General features: G+C 43.0%; 1 protein-coding gene across 1 annotated transcript; it reads right to left on the bottom strand.

The window, feature by feature from the left end:
* Positions 1-1724: 1724 nt before the first annotated feature.
* On the bottom strand, positions 1725-9774 carry LOC147445135 (alpha-glucan phosphorylase, H isozyme-like). The gene is made up of 13 exons (XM_086528173.1): positions 9553-9774; positions 7951-8129; positions 7580-7755; positions 6530-6617; positions 6075-6264; positions 5892-5984; positions 5086-5270; positions 4871-4988; positions 4654-4785; positions 3300-3518; positions 3013-3216; positions 2765-2933; positions 1725-2542 (listed from the first exon to the last, which is right to left on the bottom strand). Exons 1-13 carry the CDS (start codon positions 9772-9774, stop codon positions 1725-1727), a joined length of 2793 nt encoding a protein of 930 aa, XP_086384299.1.
* Positions 9775-15710: the final 5936 nt, after the last annotated feature.

Genomic DNA, 15710 nt, shown 5'->3' on the forward strand with positions numbered 1-15710 from the left:
ATTCACTTCTGAAAGAAATTCTCGAACCCTTAAGTCAATTGGAACATCACTCTATTTCCTCTGTCAGCTTTTCTCTTCACTAAGCCTCTGTAGACATCTTACGCGTAGGATGTCTCATGCACTGTTTTGCCTGGATTTTGCACTATAGATTCCCCTTGATGTGCTAAGTCCACAACTGTTTTCACTTTTTGATTTAGACACCCATAAGCTGATCAATGGATCAGAAATCTGTTCCAACAGCCTGAAGTTGGTCTGACCAGTCAAATCAACTCCAATTTGGGACTAGAAGGCTTGCCTCAGGCTATACAACCCCCTGCTATACCTACAGTCAGTTTTTGGCTTCAATTTCATGCATTAGACATTCTACGCGTAGCATGTCTAACTGCTCAAAATGACTTCAAATGCAAAGCATAGACTCCTCTTAAAGTGCTTATCACTTTGGTATGCTCAAAATTAGGTTTGGAGTGCTAAATCACACGTAACACATCCTACGCGTAGGATGTCTATATGGCTATTTGACCCCAAACTTTAGCCACAGCTTCCACTTGATGTCAGCAACCCAGTGCTATGCTTAGATTTTAGTTGGATTTCAAAAGACCCCAATTTTAGTTGTCCTGGTCTTTTTCAGTCAAAAATGCTAAAGTCTTCTTAAAACCCAATTTTCTCACCCAATTGAGATGAAACCTTTCTCAGGCACTCAATAAATCATGCAGATCATGCTCATGCAACCATCCTATGGTTTTGGTCTTAAAATAATGCCTTACCACAATCTGGGTAGGATGTTTGGCAATTTTCTTTCTATCTGGCTTTATCCTGTCAAGATATGGTCAAACTTCCACTTTCCATGTGAAAATAGGGTAAAACCTACCTTCTGAACACACTGGTCAGCATCTACTATACTGAAAATTGAAATTAAACTTTTACATGGGAATTCCTCCTTTAAGGAAGGTGGGAACCTTACATTCCACCCAACGTGAAAAATTTGAGATGTCCTCATCTCAAAGGTAAGTTAGGGTAGTCCTTTTGAAGAGATGCTTGATCTTCCCATGTCGCGTCTTCTTCTGGAAAGTCCCTCTATTTGACTAGATACTCAATGATACTTCTGCTTCTCAGCTTCCTTTCTCGCATCTCGAGAACATAATCAGGTTGTAGTTCGAGAATGCCTTGAGTTGGAATAACGACTTGCTCCGCATCCAATTGGTGGTGATCAAGGTTAGGAATATAGGGTTTAAGCAAGCTCACATGAAAAACATCGTGAACCTTGAGGTTTGAGGGCAACTTTAACTTGTAAGCTTGATCACTTACAACTTTGACAATCTCATAAGGTCCACAGTATCTTGGACAGAGCTTCTTGAATTTCCCCAAGGATAGATTACTTCGCTTGGATTTAACTCGGAGAAATACTTTATCCCCTAGCTTAAAGGTCCGTTCTGATTTCTTCTTATCTGCATAATGCTTCTATCTATCCTGAGTTGCTTGTATGTCCTTGCGAATGGCTTTATTCTGTGCTTCCATGTCTTCAAGCATTTGCTTTGAAGCCTCCACTTCAATAGTTGGATCTAAAAAGTTCAGTGGAGCTATGCATTCTTAACCGTAAAGAGCCTTGAACGGAGACATCCCTATGCTTCTATGGTCGAAAGAATTATAAGCGTACTTTACTAAAGGAAGATGTTGGATCCAGTTCCTTGGCTCATGCACGCAATAAGCCCTAAGGATATCCTCAATCACTTGATATACCCTTTCCATCTGTCCATCAATCTGAGGATGATACGCCGCGCTAAAACATAATGAGTCCCAATAGCTTGAAAAAGGAAAGTCCAAAATTTTGAAGTGAACTTCGCGTCCCTATCACTGACAATCCTCTTCGGTAAGCCATGACGTCTAAAGATCTCCTTAATAAAGATCCTACTGATGTCAGAAGCAATGTAAGTTGTCTTTACAGGTATCAAATGAGCTACTTTGCTGAGCATATCAACAACCATAAATACAGAGTCATAGCCTTCAACAGAAGGTAACCCGGTAACAAAATCCATACTGATACACTCCCATTTCATTTGGGGTATATCAAGAGGTTTGAGTTGTCCAAGAAGCTTGATCCGTTCGGCTTTAATTCGCTGCCAGGATAGACACTGCTTTACATAACGAAAAACATCACCCTTCATCCCTGGCAAAAAATAACTCCTAACAACGTTCAAGGTCTTTATATACCCTGGGTATCCAGAAGTTGGGCTATCATGAGCCTCAAATAAAATTGCCTTCTTTAACGTGGGATCCTTAGGTACACAAAGTTTCTGACCTAAATAAAGAAATTCCCCTCGAAGAGAATAATCCTTAGATGGTTTAGAAGTTACTTCAGACACTTCGCCTCTCTGAATCTGCTCGGACAGTCTCTGATACTCTGGATCGTTCAAAGATGCTTCTCTAGTCCTCTCCAAGAGAGGATTATTGGGTATAGAGATGGCATTAAGAAAAGACTTATGGCTAAGTCCATCCGCAACCACATTGGCCTTCCCACGTCTATACTTTATGTCAAAGTCGTACTCTTGAAGAAGTTCAATCCACCTCCTCTACCTTATGTTGAGGTTGGGTTGTGTGAAGATCCACTTTAAGCTCTTATGATCGGTAACTAGCTGAAATTTGTGACTCAAGAGATAATGTCTCCATAGCTTTAGTGCATGGATGACAACTAAAAGTTCTAGGTCGTGAGTCGGATAATTTGTCTCATGATCCCTAAGTTTGCGAGAAGTATAAGCCACTCGCCTACCTTCTTGATTCACACAATCCACCTTCAGTAGATTGCCGATATCTACAACAATCCCAACATCCGTCACAAGCTTGACGATTCGCTTTGCTTGAGCATAGGTCGCGAAGGCTTTTCCACCCAACATAACCATACGTGGAACAACAGATTTCCTTTCTTCACGACTCATTTCCTACAAAGTACCATAGATTTTCCATTGTTCATATCAATCCTCTCATAGAAGTAATGCAAAAGCGAAGGCAATTTCTCACCTTGATCTTCTTGTATCTGTAAATCACACCCATGATGTTTAATAGCTGCCTCTTATACTCATAAATTCGCTTGATCTGTGTGTCAAAAAGCATATTTGGATCCACCTGTATCCCGGTCACCTCAAGAACGTAGTTTGCTAGGCGAGCCTTGTTCGCGTGCTTGGCAGCAGCCCACTCCTTGTGCAGTTGCTTGTCATCAGCAAACTGGGAGAACATACATGTGTCAATAGACTTGTTTGAGACCTATAGGTAATCAACAAATTGTATGATGCTCTTATGAGAAAAACCTTGCAAAGTCCTTGCAAAAGATCAAGATTTGTGACCCATTTGTCAGTTCTGAGCCACTTAGTGATGACAGTACTCAACTCTGGACTGCAGAACCGCAACCACCGTCTTGGAGTTATACCATTCGTCTTGTTCTGAAACTTGTTTGGCCACAAAGAGTTGAAATCGGAAAACAGTTCATTTTTCAAGATGTTACTGTGTAGTTCGGCAACTCCATTCACCTGAAAGATGAGTAAGGTCAACAAGACTCACTCCATACCTCTCCCCCTCCTCCATACCAAAAGGCACGGAGCAGCTTGATAAACCTTACGGCCACCCCTTTGCCAAGGAGGCATGGGGTATGCACAGAACAACCTATACTGGTACTCTAAAGCAAACGACTCTCAGCATGCCCCCACCAAATATGCACTTAGAATTGTCACATGTGGTATCTGACTATATCATGGGCTACTAGGAGGCAGTGTGTGGCTCAGCTTCGCCTTCTGAGGTGGTTGGAAATTAAAAACAGCCAGTTGAGAGAAAAGGAAGAAAAATTATTTGCAAGACCATTCAAATTTGGACAAAGAATAAAAATTTGATTTACGATTGTATGTTTGGGATCACGATTTTATCTCAACAATACTAGAGGAAGTGACTGCACACCTGGATAGTTGCAGTCACAATTTTTCCATGCAGCCAACAGATGTGAAATGCATAGGATTATGGAAACGTGTGGTAGTTTTTGGATTTTGTTTCCTTAAAACATATCTGACCCTAATTTTGCATGCATATTCTTCGTAATATATATTCATCAACAAGACGTCACAACATGTAATCATACTAACAAGTCATCTTGCAATAAAGAAAATAAGCCATGAAATTTCAAGGGATTATCCTATTGTCTTTCCTGTTTCTAGCGTAGTGTAGATGTGTAAGTATTGGCTTTGAATACCATACTTTACACATCTTTACTTTGTCATAACAATTGAGTTGGAAAAGTATGTTCCACCAAACATGCGGCTACGCAGTTGAGTGAGGGAACTGGTGGCAAGGGATGGGAGCCAGCAGTTTTCAGTCCCCCAACCACACTTAACTAGGTATACTGTGCATCCCCAGCAGGAATTGAAAGATGTAAACTACAGGCAAAAACAAAGGCATTTTGCCCACATGGGTAATATCTCGATTCAATGCTTCGAGAAATGTTTGTGGTTTGTGGTACTACAAGGTGATACGACCAAGTAGAAATCCACTCTGAACAATATGATAATTTTGATAAAGAGCTGAAGAGGTGTTGAAACCTCAATCACACTTACCAAAACACTGATAAGAGGAAATAGAAATGCATGAAAAGGTATCTCTCTTTAAAAAAACACTCACAGTATGCGACGAGATCACACATAAGTGTGCCATTGGGATGACTACTTTTTCAGGATTCGAGCCGTCAATTATCTGAAGATCTGAAATCCTGCTCTCTAGGTCTGGTCTTTTTGAATGCAGGAGAGCTTGGAACTACACGAAAGGACAAAATCAAGTCTAGAATTTCAGTATATTCCTCAAATGGCTGGTACTTTTCTCAGTCACAAAGGCAACCAACCTGCTTATCAATTTCCGCAATGATCTCCATGTGCCGGGGTAAGAGTTTAGCTAGCACACTCTGGGGCCACTTCTCCAGTGCCTCGGGAAGAACTGAGTGATTTGTGTAAGCAACACTGCTGCAGTTGAGTGCATTATCAGAGATCAGTCAGAGGAACACTTCCGTCATAGAAGCACCACTGACTTGCTTGCCTAAAAAAGTTTTAAGTGCCCTACCTGCTTGTTATAGACCAAGCTTCGTCCCATCCTAAACCTTCGACATCCATCAGGAGTCGCATGAGTTTGGGAATAGCTAGTGTTGGGTGAGTGTCATTCATTTGCACTGCGACTTTGTTTGGGAAATCTCTCCAATCTATTGAATTACAATCTTTCTGCCTCTCCTTGAATCTAGCAATTATGTCCTGTCAAACCAAGGAAGAAGGATTTGTCAATAACCCTGTCAACAACCCAGGCCTCATTGAGTCCTCTATGTACACTCATTCAAGAACATGAACACCAAAAAAGTAAAACAGATTGGGCCAGTTCAAGCTCGGGGAGGTCACTCACAAAATGAGTAACATATCAAACGAGTTCAACAATAGGGGTTTTCTAACCCAAAATTTTACACATTTTTCACATCAGAAGGGGACCAATAGATAAGGGTTTACATGGATTGAACAGGGGACCAATAAATACTTCATGAAAAATCAGCACATCAAATGAACCATGTGATATGGAGTGTATATATAGAGTGACCTCTCCAAGACTTTTAAGTAATGCACCAAGGGGGCTAGCTTAGTTGGCAGAGTGTTGGACTTGCATCATCTAGGTGGTGGGTTCAACCCCCACTAAGCGGCGAGCGCCCTTGGCGGTATCTCAAGGCAAAGGATGGTCTTGGGTGCCCGACCTGATGCACGGTGTTGTGGGAATAAAAAAGCTGACTTGTCAGCACTTAAAGGGAAAAAAAAAAAGGTAATGAAGTAATGCGTGGAGTACTGCTTGGGGTATAGCATGTGGCTTCCAGTGTAAAAACTAGTCTTAACTTGCAGGGATGCGCTGCACAAGAAGTATTGTTGCTTAAGCCTTAAGAGCTTTCCTTCTTCTGTTGCGTCACCAGGATACAAAATGCTGCAAATCTGCACAGTATTAACAACAATATCTCAACAGTCTGAAGACAAGAATGAACAACTATTATGTGTCAGGAAAACTCAGAATATTGAATATACCTGTGAAGCCTTCGAGTGTAGATGAGCTGCTCTTTCATGATGACCATCATTGAAAGCATACAGATCGAAGTCCTTAGCAGCTGCCCTAGCATCCCAGATTCTAAGGCTTATGGTGTTCTTAGTTCCATATCCAGGAATAGGTATGTCGTAAGCCAAAGCCTGGAGCACTTCTCCATTAACCCATTTCCGGCTAAACCAACAAAATAGCAAAGCTATTAGATAAGCCATCCAACACCCCATGTTTCTAATTCCATGATCTACATTTGGTGTCACTAAAGCACTAGATATTATTTTTCTATGTTTATACAAAACATGTAACATTTTTCACACTATGCTGTATCACAGACTTTCTTTTTGTCAAATTTTTTTGTACTTCATTCCATGCACTTGAAGGATATTCTGCAATTTTGTTTAGCCCACTGAACAAACATGCAGCAAATTCACAAGCCAAGTACCTGCCATTAGATTGTCCTTGAACTTCACCAAAAAACTGCACAGAATATACAATGTCATGCCTAACAATCTCCCAAGGGCTGAACTTCTGCAACAGGGTATACAACAAAAGAAATCTTAGATACCACATACAAGGATCTCCAAAGGGCTGAACTTCTACGACTGAAAAAATAACAAGAAAAATCTAGACATCACAAAAACATACATATTCCATCATGTGTCTTAATTAGATTTTGACATCATTATAAGCTACCGCGAGGAGGCGGTCGCAGACCACCAAGCTAGATAAAGTTGGTGGCAGGTTACAGCCAGCTCAGGTTCAGGGCCATTAAATCCTTGCCCTCAACTACTGGCCTCCAAGGCACCTAACTAGATATTGGCTGCTTACTAAGCAGAGCTCGTCCTAAACAACGCAAAAAGAATTCCCCTTCAGCCATATTTGTAATATCAAAACTGTCTTATGACACGATCTTATGAATTCCCCTTCAGCCATATTTGTAATATCAAAACTGTCTTATGACACGATCTAACCAGACGATAAAGCACTTAAAATGTTCTTCATAAATGAAACAGGAGACCAGTATGTATATTAAGACAGCATCCATTACCTTCGAGACATCCTTCGAAGGCCTGGGTTAAAATAGTTTTGTTCGTAATATGTAAGTCCTTGCTGGAAGTAGAGAGTCCTACACAGAATTTATTCCCAAATATAAATTTAGCAACAATGGGTTGTTGTGAGGAAGGGACTGCATGGCTTGGTTAGCTGTAGTTGCTAACCCAAGGTGGGGGCCAGCAATCGCTTGCCCTTAAACACACCTAGCAAAACATAAAGAGCGCCTCTTTAGCAAACTCGCACTGTTGGCCACTTGTCTCGTAGGGGCAACCAAGAGAAACCTCTAGGTAAAATGCACACCTATGGTGCGAAAATCTAATTCTATGTTATCTGGACATCCAGATCTTAAATTTGGTGCAGGTCTACACCACTTGAAAACCGGTGATATGTGCATATGTAAATAAGAAATCCAGGAGGAATTCAAAAAGAGGTAATATCTCTAGCCAGTCCTCTGCATACTCTTCTTGGCCCTTGTTGGTGATCTTCTGCATAAATAACCCATACTTGTATCGAAGCCCATAACCCCATGCAGGAAGGTTTAAGGTAGCCATGGAATCCAAAAAGCAGGACGCAAGCCTTCCTAGTCCTCCATTCCCAAGCGCTGCATCTCGTTCATGGACAACATATGTTGGTAGCGGTGGCCACTCATTATATGATGCGAATGAACTAACTCAAAGGGTCAATCCAAAAGCACACGATCCTAATCTCCACCATAAGAATTCAAGTCATTCAAATGCACATAATCATAATCTCAGCCATGGCACACATGTAAGATCCTACAAAATAAAAAGCAATGGAAAGACCATTACCCGCTCCACGATGTCCTCCAACTCATAACCAAGCTTGTTGAGAGCAGCTGCATATGCATCTGTAAGGCCAAGGTTACCCACTGCATTGAGGAGGGCTCTGCCTTGAAGATACTCCATAGACAAATAGTATGTCTGCTTTGGGTTGGCCTTGTGGAAATGTAAATAGGTTTCATTCCATCTCTGTACAAAGAGAGAAAAAAGACACGAATCAATGCCATGCACAGACACATTAACCGGACAATAAAACATCAGTATCCATGATAGTATGAAGCACAACTACTGCATTAACAGCATATTCAGAAACAACTTTATACAGTGTATGCTGCTAGATGGATAACTACAGGACGAGCTACATCATTGGCCATGCAAAGGCAACCCATGTTGAGCATGGTTACAAGCATCGAAGGACACTCTTTAGAGAGGTGACGACCATATTAACATATTTATGCTCTCGGTGCCAGTCAACGCTAATGCTAACCTTACTCTTACTTCTGGACGTAGTTTCCTTCTCCTCCTTTTGCTTGTGTGTATGCTACTGTTTGCAATACGAATGCTTGAGCTCTGTAGTGGACTCTGAATCATCTTGGCCTAAAAAATGTAGAGCTTCCTCTCAGCCAGCATACAATATCATACCAATACACTTGTCCTCTTCCGCAAACCAACTTTCATGTGCACATATCGAAGCAATCGACTCAAAGTAACCTGTCGTGCATTCAATGAAACAAATAGCTAACTTACCTTTGTATACAAACAGAGTTGTTCGACATTCTCACATGACTAGCTGAAAAAAAATAGTTTTGAAAAGTTCAGGAGTGGCAGATACCAGGATGCAAACTGCATAATATGGCATTTTGTGGATTGGCACGGTTCACAAAAGAATTGAATAGCCACATACGCGCATTAGTGGCACTCCCGTAAAACCATACATCCACATCCTCACACTCCCACAAGTTGTTGTAGACATTTTCTCATGTAGAGAAAATAAATTGCAAAGTGTACTAGACATACATTTTTGGTCTGGAGTATGTATGTATGTATGTATGTCACATGTGTAGGGAGGTGTGGTTGGAGGGTAGCTTGGCAATCCACCCCCCTCCGACCACACATGGCTAGGTATGCCGGTGTACGACCTACCACGCAGAAGCACATGATGTTTAGGCTAGTCACATTTTGAGTGTATCTAAAACTTCTTAATGCGACCACACATGGGTAGGTATGCCGGGGTACGACCTACCACACAGAAGCACATGATGTTGTGGGTAGTCACATTTTGAGAGTGTATCTAAAATTTCTTGTGATTCAAGCAATGACTAGTAACTGCCAATTTCACATGCATGCATGTATCCTATGCATGCAGGAAACTTAAAATACATGTGAGCTTACCACGCAGAAGCACATGATGTTGTGGGTGGTCACATTTTGGGAATTATTTTAGGAGTGTATCTAAAACTTCTTGTGATTCAAGCAATGACTGGTAACTGCCAATTTCACATGCATGCATGTATCCCATGCATGCAGGAAACTTAAAATACATGTGAGCTGATTCAACACACAGACACCACATGTGCACGCGCACACACACATACCATGAAAAACCTGTTACCTCAATCAAGGTATCTCTAACGCTTTCAGCCGTGGCGTAGAAGGCTTGCTCTAGCTCAAACTTGAGAGGGGAGAAGTGAGGAGAAAATTGAACATGGTACTTGATGTTCACAGCGACACCAAAGGAGTCCTCCGGTGTGGGGTGGGCTATGGCAGGCACCAGGCTTGACTTGGAGACCCTACCATCATCATCTCCATTCATAGAATCAAGGTGAATCCCCATTGATTATATTCCAGAGATCTGACAAAGAAAATGGATAAGGAAACACAATTACAAATTGATTATCCACAACGCTGCTAATAAGACAATACACATACAGCCATACACTCTCCACCACATTGTAACTTTTAGGTCTCATAGGTCACTTTGGCCTTTTGAAGACGTTAATATAACATTTCATTTCTCCCTCTCTCTCTCTCTCTGCAAGCTCCTCTACGCGTAGAAAGACTTTCTACGCGTAGCAAGTCACGTCCTACGTGCGCCCCAGCACCCCCTTCATCTACGCGTAGAAAGTCAAATAGCTCCTACGTTAAAGTTTAAAGATTTTTAAGCTTTAAGATAAACTTTTAAGTTTGCCCTACTCTCATTCCCTCACCCTAGTACCCTAGTACCCTACCCCACATTTGTCGCTCGGGTTCGATGGACCCACCTACCGAAGGGGAAGCGTCGGGTGTAGATAGCTACACCACCCCAAAAAAAACAACAGCTACATTTAAACAGAGAAACAGAGATATTGTACTATCACCAGGATCCTTACGAGTCCGGAAAACCTCCAGGATACATGATGAGCTAATGATGGAGAAGGTCCAGGTGATGCTCGAATCAGAGCTAAACTATATGAGGGATGACATCAGGAAGGAAATGCACGCGAGCACTGAGAGCTACAAGAACTCCATGTATGGAGACATGATGAGAGAACTAAGGAGAGAGATCCGGGGGATACAGAATGAGGAGATTCAGATCTTGAAAATGGAATTACAAAACCTAATCAAGGCTGAAATAAATGTAACAGAATGCGTTATGCAAAAGAAACTCGATGAGGCAGTAGCAAGTTTTGAAGCATGGAGAACAAATATGGAAAAGCACATGGGGGGAAAAGATGCAATAATCGAGGAGCTAAAAGGAGAACTTGCGGCTTGCAAATTTGCAACTAAGGAGAAGGGAGACAACCAACCTTCGGTGCTGAAGGAGCTCGAGGACATGAAGGATCAGATGAAAGCTCTACGAGAAGGAGATGAACAAAAATCAAAAACGGCATCTTCATGGGCGGAACGCCTTTTTAAGACACAAGAAAAGGTTGATGAAGCAGAGAAATGGATTGAGGGTGCGAAGAAAGAGAAGGCCCAGATGCCCGAGACCACACCTACCTCTACCATTATTAATATGACCATTGAGGAAGAGCAGAAAAGGAAGAATCGGTCACAGGAGTCAAAGACAAAGAGAATGTAGATGAAGAAGTGAAGGAACTGCTACAACGCATGGGCATCACAGAGCCTACTCACACAAGTGCATGGAGAGTGGGCAAGAAAGGAATCGATGAGAAGGGAAACGTAAAGGATAGGGCACTTATTCTTCGGTTCCCGAATATATAAATAAGGAAAGAATTTCTAAAGAAGAGGCCAACTCTTAAGAAAACCAGTATTTTCCTGGGAGATGACCTTACATTGGCACAAGTGGCACACATGCAAGAGTTGATGCCAGAGATCAGGGCAACAAGAGAAAAGGGGAAAATCGCCTTTTATAGAGGAGGGAAAGTAGTGGTTCTGGAAAAGCGCTCAGCATGACAGTGCGAGACCTATGGGGCGACTGTCACCAGGAGGTGTATTTTTCCTGTTGCCTTCCGTAAATAAGTACTAGATATTTTTATTTATTTTTATTTTTACTTGTTTTCCTCGGAACCCTTGAAAAGGTGCAAGTGGACATTGCATGGCCAGTGTGAAATGGCTGCGGCCGAATAGGTTTCTCACAGCGGGAGTCTGGGTCGGTCAGTCTGGGACTAGTCAGGCCAGTTAGCACTGAATTCTGATGAGTATGGAAGCATGTGTGCGCCAAATGAAGTCTGGGCCACTCGAAAAATCACTTATAACTTTATAAGTCAGTGGGAACTAGAGAATTAACTCAAAAGGGGCAAACTGGACACATGGAGGCTCCAGGCAGTTTTGCCACTTCCAGCATGAAGAGGGGGCGCCCAATTTGAGAGAGGAGGCTGATTTTTGAACACAAGTGACCTACAGTGTGTGTGTGTGAGTAGTGGGTGCAGGTCTACAGCTTTAATGGAAAGCTTGCCTTCTCCTCTGTCTCATGTAGCGTGATGACTTGCTCTCGTGCATCTCTCTCTCCCCTTTGGCACATATGGTAATGCCCCACTAGTTGGGCTACTCAATTGAACATGTACAGTTCTGGGGGTTTATGCGCGTTAGCCAAGGCAAGAGCCTTCTAAACAGGAACAGGATTAGCTAATTGCTAATCCCCCACAGGTACGCATAGTTCCATCGCGAAAGATTGCGAGTTCGGAGAGTTTTCTCGCGTGAAAACGCGTCCAATTCATAGGCGAACTGTCCCATTGCGTGCGGGAGCCCTTGGGACACGCGTAGGCGTGTTCGCTCCGCTAAAAACGATCCGAAACAACGAATTACAGCCTGCTGTGTTTTTCTGCAGGTTTAGGGTTTCGCACCTAAACTGCAAGGGAACCCCGAGGGAGCCTCGTGAGAGACTTGGGATGCGTGTACAGGCTTTTGGACACCCGACAGTGAAAAACAGGGAATTACAGCCCGCTGAAATTCTGTGACAGCTCACCAGAAAGCTTCCAGATAGCGAGGGAATCCGTCCTAGACTGGTGCTTTTGACCTACAGGGGTTTTTGCGCCATTATGCTGCCAAAATCAGGTCGAAAACCTGCAGTTTCAGCCCTCGCCAGGTTTGGACAGCTTTGTGAAAGCTTGTGCGAAGTGGTCGGATTGTCTACCTTAATTTGAATAAAGAAATACCGAAAGGGGCGCCAGTCTTTGGGGCCTACAGGGTGTCGGTCTCGTGTGCGCAGTGACATTCTAGTCGCTGGACGCAACTGTGTTCTCTTCCCTCCTCAGTGCTCTGTGTAAAGTTAACAGGTAATTGAAATAGTACCGGCCTCTACGTTGTACAGGCCGGTTATATGGTTCCATCGCCGGGATAGTCACTTTTTCTTCAAAAAGTGCAGCGTGGATTGTTGTGGGTGAAAGCAACACAGAGCTTCTCGTTATGGCAGAGAAGAGAGACCAAGTACCTGAAGAGGGATCTTCCTCACATAGCACGGAGAAAGTTCCTTCAACTCTTCAAGAAGAGGACAGGTTGTTTAGAAATCAACTGCGTTGCTGCATGGACATGTTTTAGCAGTTGGCTAACAACCCAAGGATGCAGGAGTTCTTACAAGCTCTGACACAGGGTTTTCAGCCTCCTACACAGGGCATGACTGAGCCGTTGGAGGAAAAGGAGATTTCCAATGCGCAGAGGACTCATGATGCTCGAGGGAAAGCCCATGTGGTTGAGCAACTAGCGGTGTCCAATGATCCAAAGCAACTTGCTTTAGCTGGACAGGAACCAATTGTGAATGGTCAAGGGAGTAATGAACACGCTATGCGTCAGACCCTTCCATTACCTAATACTTATCCTGGTTATTTTGGAGGTGGTTCAGTGTTTCAAGCTATGGCTGGACCTTCCACAGGTTATAGGCCAGGGAATGTGTTCGGGACAATGCAAACAAGCATGGGTAACCCTATGTACGCGAACATGGGTGTCCAACCAGGTTTTCAGGGTGCCTATGGCCAGTTTCGAGTGCCTGGAACACAATTTGGTATGGCTGGTTTTTCGCAGCCATACGTACAAAATGCAAATATGACAGGGAAAACAGTTGATGCGAGTGCTGGAATGAACACTCATGGAGCACCACTGTTACAGGCACCTATTTATGATAATGTGGCTCCTTTGAGTCAGCTGAAGGATTACAAGGAAGGTGGGCAGGGAGTGAAGTTTGAAACTTTCAAAGGAACTGAGGATCAATTGAAGGCGTTGACCTTCATACAGCAGTTCGATGCAACTTATGCTGGAGGAAACTTCACGGAATCTTCAAAGATACGCAAGGCTGCCACTTTCTTGAAAGGGAATGCGCTTCAATGGTGGACCGCATTGTTGAACCAGGGTCAAGCCCCAACAACGTGGGTCCAATTCAAACAGCTTTTTGCGCCTCCATGGTTGACAAACACTTTTGAAGTGGATGTGATGACAGAATGACACGAGTTGAATGCTAAACAGTGTGTGAACTTGGAAGAGTACAATAAACAATTTTGGGCTGCACTGTTGCCAGTCACCTCTTACAGGTTTGTGCCATTGTCAGAAGAGATTGAGAAGTACTGTTGCGGATTGCCCAAGAATCAGGGACTACTGCACAAAGACTACTGTCATGAATATGTTTCAGTTGATAGAGAATGCAAGAGTGGCCAGCAATCTGTCGAAGGGAGATTCCGATGGATTTAATAGCCACAAGAAAGGGTCCCAAGGCAAACAGTTTTCAGCCAAGGGCAATGTTGCAGCAAAGCCTTCTGAGCCTCCCACAAAGAAGCCCTCCACTGAAGAAGGTGATACGTCCAAGAAGCAGTCTAAGTCTTCTTCGGGACGAGGACAAGGACAAAAGAGGCATTTTTCTGGCAAAACTTTTGAAGAACGAAAAGCTCTTAGGGAGGCCAAGAAATGCTACATTTGTGAACAGGAAGGACATTTTCCAAATGAATGCCCACAGAAGAAGTCACAGGATAAGGATGACAAGTCATACCATAAAGGGAAGAAGCCAAAGCCAAGTGCAGGACTTGTTCCAGATTTGGTTGGAGACCAACCAAACACAGATGCCACAGAGCTGTGCAGAGCTTGGGGCAAATTTAGAGACCAGACAGTGCTGGTTTTATTTGATCTAGGAGCCCGTGCAAATTTCATATCACCAGAATTGGCATCAAAGTTGGGCATTCGTGCAGAGGAGATGGGTATGACAGGGGAAGCAGGTTTGGCATGCCCAGGTCATTCAGAGCCTGTTACTCCCATTTTGGGAAAGCTTCGTCTGCACATTCAGAGCTATGTGGATGCAGAAGAATTTCATATTATGCCACTTGAGGGTTGTGATGTGTTACTGGGTATCCCATGGTGTTACAGGTTGCATGCTATGGTGGATACTTACAACAAAAAGATTACCCTTGTACATAGAGGAAAGACTCATGTCCTTGATGTAAAACTTAAAGGCGAGTCTGTTCCAGTTGTTTCTGCTTCTGCTATTTCATCTGTAATAAAGAATCATCTTTCTGTGTACTTGATCTTTGCAAAAGAAGTACCTCAAGTTGTATCTAATTTGTCTACCTTAGATAAAGACAGGTCAACTTTTTTGAGTGGTTTCAGTGATTGTTTTTCGGACTCTTTGCCAGGGGAGTTACCTCCTGAGAGACGTGAGGATCATACCATAGATCTTGTGCCAGGTTCTAGTCCACCGAATAGACCACCATACAGGGTTAGTGCAGCCCAGCAGAAAGAGATTATGAGTCAGGTCAACGAGCTTTTAGAGAAGGGGCTGATTCAGCCCAGTTCATCCCCTTTTTGTTCGCCTGTACTCTTAGTGCAGAAGAAGGATGGTTCATGGCACATGTGCATTGACTATCGCGCTTTGAATAAGAATACCATCAAGAACGGGATCCCCATACTGAGGATAGATGACATTCTTGATCGGCTTGAGGGAGCATCATTGTTTACAAGAATAGACCTAAAGAGTGGGTACCATCAGATACGCATTACGCCAGAAGATGTCCATAAGACTGTGTTCAGGACAACATTTGGTCTCTATGAGTTTCTTGTCATGCCATTTGGTCTCACAAATGCTCCTGCCACGTTTAATAGAATGATGGACAGAATTTTTAGACCACATAGAAACTTCTTGGGTACCTTCTTTGATGACATGATTGTCTATTCGAAGTCAGAAGAGGAGCATAGGGATCACTTGACTGCAGTTTTCAATGAGTTACGTAAGAACAAGCTACTGATTAATGCGAAGAAGAGTGAATTCTTTTTGCAAGAGATTCACTTCCTTGGGCACATTGTTTCAAAGGATGGGGTACGCATGGATCCCGCTAAAGTGGAAGCAATGAGGTC

Source organism: Adiantum capillus-veneris, chromosome 13 (assembly GCF_014529385.1).
Source record: "Adiantum capillus-veneris isolate H3 chromosome 13, ASM1452938v2, whole genome shotgun sequence".
NCBI classification, from domain to species: Eukaryota; Viridiplantae; Streptophyta; class Polypodiopsida; order Polypodiales; family Pteridaceae; genus Adiantum; species Adiantum capillus-veneris.